Source organism: Alligator mississippiensis, chromosome 3, assembly GCF_030867095.1.
Source record: "Alligator mississippiensis isolate rAllMis1 chromosome 3, rAllMis1, whole genome shotgun sequence".
NCBI classification, from domain to species: Eukaryota; Metazoa; Chordata; order Crocodylia; family Alligatoridae; genus Alligator; species Alligator mississippiensis.
The window spans coordinates 158347462-158353965 of record NC_081826.1 but is presented as its reverse complement, the minus strand read 5'-3'; the positions used below and the strand labels follow the sequence as shown (position 1 = coordinate 158353965).

The window sequence follows — 6504 nt, the reverse complement described above, 5'->3', positions numbered from 1 at the left end:
CTGTTCTGGTGCCCCTGACCCACCCACCCTTCCCCCCCCCCCCCCCCCCCCCCCCCCCCCCTTCAAGATGAAGCAGGTCCTTCCAAAAAAGTTGCACGTATGCAGCTTTTGGGAACTGAGGGTTGTAGAGAGCAGGCGATTCCACCAGAGAACACTGCTGCATTGCTTGACTGTGTTAGAGCAGCCTCGAACAGGCGAGGAAGAGAGAATGGAAAGAGGAAGGAGTCAAGATGGGACAGACACCCGTCCTCTTCGTTAGACTTAGCATTTATTAACAAATGGTTTGGTTTTCATCTGACATGATACTTGCACTGAGCATACAACCCTCCAAAGACTAACAGTGCTCAGAAGGAAGAAGCTTTCACAGGAAGTCTAGTTCAGACACAGATAATAAATACTAGGCTCAAATGAGAAAACTGACGAGTAATATGCAGCTAAGGTTTCAAAATTTTAATTTATTAATACAAAATGTTTGTATGACATACATGTATCGAGTTAAAGACCTTGAATAAAACACTCTGTGGCCTCTAAGGCACCCCTGTAGTTCTGTGTTGTTAATGACAAGTCTGATCTTGGGATACATTACAAAAGGAAGAGGAATAAAGCACTGATTACAGAAAACCTGAGGTACTGTTGAAGTGACATACCTGGAAGCTAGTATGAAGCTTGTGTTCAGAAAATAAAATAGAATCCAGTGTGACAACACAAGATCACTAGAAGCTACAGCAGGTGAGCATGGCTCCATTTATCAAAGGCACATGCAGCTATAGAAGTGTTAAATAATGCAGGAAAAACTTAAGTTTTACCTTGTCATAGATATGCATGAAGCCCACTTTACAATGCTTGGGAAATGAAATACATGTTTTTGTTTCAGTCAATAAAAAAGCCATTTGGAGTTATATATGAGAGGTTAGGAGATAGATCAACATTCACACTTGGTGAACTTTTGTGCTAGAAAATTGAGTTCATAACTTTCTTTACTCAGGATGAAAAGGTTAGGTATTTTTCCTAAAGCAGCCAGTCAGTTTCCCCTCTCTGCAAGGTGTAAGGGAGCAATTTAGGAAGGATTGGACAGTCATGAACATGCTTCTGCTACCTTGATGTTCTGGACAGGCACTGTTTTTCCTACTTACAAGCTTTTTGGAGGGACCATGGAATGAAACTTGCAAGTTGAAAGTTGTCAGTATCTGCCTTTTATGGCCTAGTATCTGACAACAAACCTGTGGCCTGAATGTTTTCAACTTAGTTTTCAAAATTAGTGCCCCTTAATTTTGCTAGGTGCACGTATGTTTGCATTTAAAAAAAAAAAAAAAAGTGAAACCAATATATATTATTTCATTCTAGGCTCAAAAAGATATGCAGATTTTGCCCCATCTTAAGTAATTTTTGTAAAACTAAAACAACCACTACTTAATGAAATGGTATAAAGTTGTATTTTTGGTTAACATGCTAAAAAATTCCTGATTGGCTACAAAAAGCATTTTCATTGACTCTATTGACTTTTTCTGTTGTAACTTATTTACATTCTTGGAAACACTACACTTAGGTTAGGTATCAAGTATCTAGCACAGCTTGAACAGGAGCAGCGCCCCACACACCGTTCAAGAATGTTGTCAGTTTGTCCAAAAAGAAGTGGTATAGTAAGTCTCCAATAAAACCCACCTTCAAGTAATACAGCCTCAGTGGATTTGTACATTCCTATGTACAGAGCTTTTACTGAAGCTTAAAGGTAGTCTACATTTTGCTTACAAACGTACACAAGAACAGTGCACCAGCTGCTTACACAATATCATGAATATGCCTGTACGTGCCTCAAAGTTGAAACAGATATGCAAGATGGTAGTTCATGTAATTCAATTAAAAAAAAATATAAAGTGCTTAAGGCAATTTTCCATCTTTATCTCTTTTTACTAAAACATGACTACCCTGTTAGCAGCAAAATTCCAACACCTGTGCATTAACTACTGTACAGTAACTTCAACCGTTAGGGGTAAAAATAAACACAAAGCATTCCTCATAACAGTTATATCTGGGACATAAGTCAAAATATATTTTATGAAGCACAAATTACAGTACTATTATTTCAAACTCGTTTCAAACTAAGCTAACATAATAGCATTTAAGAAAAATTCAACTTTCCATTTGTGCATAATCAAGTACACCTTAGACAATTACAATTTACTAAAATAGGTTCAAGAAATGTGAGTATCTGCATTGAGTTTCAGGGGGTTTACTCAATGGTCATCTGTTCTTCAATATGCATGTTCATTTGTAGCATACACTCATTTAATTTACAAAAAAGTTAAAAGGAAATGAAGTAAGGACCAGATCAGACAGGGTGACCTGGCAGAGATGTAGCGTTAAAAAAAAAAAAGGTCACACTTGAATAGACTACGTTATTACAACTGGATACACCAAGTGTCAAAAGAAACAATACTTACTCATCCCTTCTAATAACATAATTCTACAAGCTACTGAATTACCTCACTTCACAGTGAGTTCATTGAGACTCATGGGCACTTTATTTTTAGAATCAGGTCCTTAGTGCTGTTAACAAAAAGGGTAGTTAAGTAACCTTATAAATTGCTTCAGTAAGATCATATGGACCACCATGAGAGTGTTATAACAAGCACATTCAGATGCTGTGCATTATTGAACTTACTAAATACAAAGTCACTGGGCAGCATCTTTACAGATATTACTGGCTTAGTAAAGTGTGGTAAATAAGAACACTAGTAATAATCCGCTTCTTCTACCTGGAAAAAGATGTATATTTTTTAAAAATTAACAAAAGCTGTGACCCATTTCTACAAAATGATAGTTGTGTACAAGAACGAATATTAGGAAGGACTCTTCCCTCTCAAGTTTAAAGTGAAACAAGCCCTGTAGCACCTTGTAGACTGAGGGCCAAATTCAAACTTTTTTGTTGTTGTTTAAAACAAACAAAGAAAAAACAAAAACACACATTAGTCTTTGCCAGCAATCGCCAAAACTGTTGCATGAAGTCTCTTAGTCTTGAAGGACACACTTGAGAACCTGAAGCAGTTAATAAAAATCAAATTTCAAATGAGGCATCTATAAATTGAAGGTCTAGAGTGCAAAAGCAGTTCAACTCACAGGAAGAAGGCTTTTTGCCATGGTGATCAGCATCCTACATATGTAAATCTTAAGATGATATTGTGAATAAATTTCCAATTTTAAAAATTGTATAATTAAAAAACAAGCCAACCAGGACAAAGTTGTTAGTCACCAGAAGTTACCTCATGGGACTCTTGCCTTGATTAGAGGGGAAGGGAGTACTAATCTGAAGCCAACTAAAATAGATGCAACACTAGAACAAAGTTTTGTTCAAGAGGTTTCTCTTTAAGAAGCATTATCTTGGGCATCTCCACTAATAGAATAATCTCATAAAGTCATTCATATTACAATTAGGTTTGCTGTCTAGGGCTAAGATCAAAACATGTTCCTTTTAAGATCTCCAGTTAAATTAGTTTTCCCTAAAAAGAGAAAATGTGTGAACAGCTATATAAGAAGGTGGGTAGGACTTCTATCTAAAAATCAAAATCCTTCCAGGATCATTCTTCTGCAGTCTATTTTTAAAACTAAGTGTAGCACATTTATCCCCCAAAACTAAAGAACTGCAATATAGATTTTATAAAAAGCCCTCAAGAATAGAAGTCTTTTCATACAGGGTACAAAATGATGCTGATGGCAAAAATTGTGACAGGAGGCGGCCTGGGCCAGTGAACTATTAGTGACTCAATGCTCTACCCTTTTTCAGGGGAAAAAAAGGGCCAAGGTTTCAAAGTAAAACATGTACTCCAGGATTAGTAGGGCTGGAAGTGAGCTTTCATTCTCATGAAAGGGGGAGAAAGACAACCTCAAGCTTCCAGTGACTGTTTGTGCTGACTTCAGATGGTCCTTTAGTTGCAGAATCACACTGATCCCTCCTCTGCTGGGAAGAATGGGAGTTACCACAAATGGGAGCCTTGGACATGAGGATACATTTAAAACAAGTTAAGAGCTTGAAAAAGTTCTGTACCTTTAAAAAGTCCAGAGCCTTCAAAGGTACAGAGAGCAGTCCATTCTGTATAATGGGAGTACAAGTTATGGTCTCCTATTTTATGCTTCTCAGGGCCTTCCAGTTTTGTCGCCTTATTCCATTTAGACTTCTGTTTTGGTAATGAGCCACTTGCATAATATTCACAGCTTACTTTGGTTGTAAGTGATAAGAGCAGTATACCATGCTCTGCACTATAACGTGACTTTCATATCCTTCATTTTTAAAAAGCAACTAGAGTATATAATATGCTCCAATTAACTTGAAATTAATCTGGCACATCCAATATGCTAGATCAAGATGTAGTTTATCAGAATCACTAGTACATGCTTACATATTAGCTTTAATTAAAAAAAAAAAAAAGTACAAAAAAAAAAAATGTTGGGCCTTTTACTCTAAAACTTCAGTTTAGCTACACTTGAGCTTTTAAAAGCCTCCTCTTTTTGTACCATTTATTCAGCATTTTTAAACTCACTGGAAAGTTCAATCAATCAATGCAAATCTGGTTGGAACTGGGCATAAAGATGTCTTTAGACATCTAACCTGCATTTAAAAACAGGACTGAAGGACAAAGTGTGGGAAATGAATCAATGCTCCAAACTGGTTACTAAAACAATCAGATATGGCTGCAAGCTTATCAAGGATAACATTGGGAACAATGTTATATTATACACCTTGTCTCATTAGAGGGCTCCTACTGTAGAAATCAGAGGTGCTCTGATAAACACTGACAACTTTGTTACTCTTACAACATTTTCTCTAAATGGATATAATATTGAACTCTTATGGTTTCAACTATAAATAGCCTACATAAGAGAATTCCTAGTACTGTATCCATTTAAACAACCAGAGGCAGCCAACAAAAATTATGCACAAGTTATTTGTCTAATAGCAGATGATAGCCAGTCTGTGTCAAACCTACACCAACTCTAGTCTCCTGTCAGGTCTCTAGCTTGCATCAGGAAGTCAACTATGAGAAACAAAGGGCAGGGTTTCATCTTTTCAGAATTTCAAAAGTTGCCTTCACTTACAGTGGAGAGTGAAGAGGAGGGAAAGTAATTTTGAAATTAAGATCATGACTGCCTTTGGGTCTGCTATGTGCAGTAATACCAGAAGTGATCAAATCAAGTATCCATAAAATAATCAAGTTCAGTCTAACAAAGGCACATAGCTACAGCTCATGATCTCCCCATCTATTTTTTGAAAAAAGTCAACCTAGTCTATGGATTTCACAGTAGATTCCTGCTAATGCTTCAGCCCAGAACCTTTGTGCTATCAGTGCCCAGGCCTTAAAGCAGCAGTGGGTAGCAAACCCATTTTAATCCATTGCCCACAAGCTCCTGTGAGTAGCAGCTACACAGAAAAATCCACTCAGCAAGAGGAGTAAAGTATCTACACAGATGCATTATTGGGTAATGTTGGTTAGACTGCTGGATGAACCGCTCAGTCCATTTTCACTTTTCTGGAGGGTTTTCACAGCGCTTGGTACCTGCAGTCCAGTACTCACTGTAAGGCCACCACACCAGACCTAGAAGAAAACCATTACAAAAACTACCATGAGTCAAAATTTTGAAAGCCAAACATCCATCATTTCCACTAAAAATCCAAATTAGAAGGGTTAAGCTTCATTTTTGTCCTACGGAATTTTTTGTCCCAAATCCTTCCTCTTATATAGGCCCTTGCTACATGTTACATAATTATCCAAGTAACTGGTTAATTGCACAATAGAGACTAAATCACACATGCAAAGTAATTATCACACAATAAAAACAATCATCATCCAGCTATAAAAAAAGAGCCAAATCAGATATAAAAGTTAGTGCTTGAAAGTGTGTAACAACTCTGCCACTGGCTTCTATTCAGCTTTAAATTTGAATGAGTAGCAGAGCCCTTAGTCACAGCAACTACACTATGGGAGAGGTTACATTCAAAATAGCTTTCACATATTGAAGAAATTAAATAATTTAAGAGTCTCCATCTTTTTGACTGGAGTTAACCTAAACAGTGCAGCTGGCATTACATTTGTTGCCAGATATGAAAGTTTCTGGTAACAAACAGTAACATGCTGGACTTTAAAGGAATCTGTCCCAGATAAAAAGTGGTGCATCAGCCATTAAAGAGGCATATTTGTGACCAAGTTGCTGGTTAAACAGTAACGTGTCATTCTGAGACCAGTGTCACATTTGGCCAGGTAGAGTCACCCTATACTCCCAGTGCTCTGCACTCCTTCCAAAGGGTTTCCATAGGGCACCCTGGCAGCCCCACCACAGGCAAGCTGTCAGCAAGGTTCTCCGTTACAGTTCTGGAGAACGTGCAAGACCCCCAAGCCCAGGATTGCCAAAAAAAAGGCAACGGTTCCGATTTTCAGATAGCAGGCCCAGGAAACTTTACAGGGAGAGGGGGCTCCCTGCAAGCAGTGGCAGGGGCTGAAAGAAGGAAAGATG

At 37.9% G+C, this 6504-nt stretch overlaps 1 protein-coding gene across 4 annotated transcripts in view; it reads right to left on the bottom strand.

Moving 5' to 3' along the window:
- Positions 1-435: 435 nt before the first annotated feature.
- FSD1L (fibronectin type III and SPRY domain containing 1 like) overlaps positions 436-6504 on the bottom strand; it is a 53058-nt gene continuing 46989 nt past the window's right edge. For all 4 annotated transcript variants that reach the window (XM_059724588.1, XM_059724589.1, XM_059724591.1 and 1 more), the window contains one exon: positions 436-5588. In XM_059724588.1, the coding sequence (XP_059580571.1) occupies positions 5466-5588 (123 nt within the window). In that variant the 3' untranslated portion in view covers positions 436-5465. The remainder of the gene's footprint in view (positions 5589-6504) is intronic.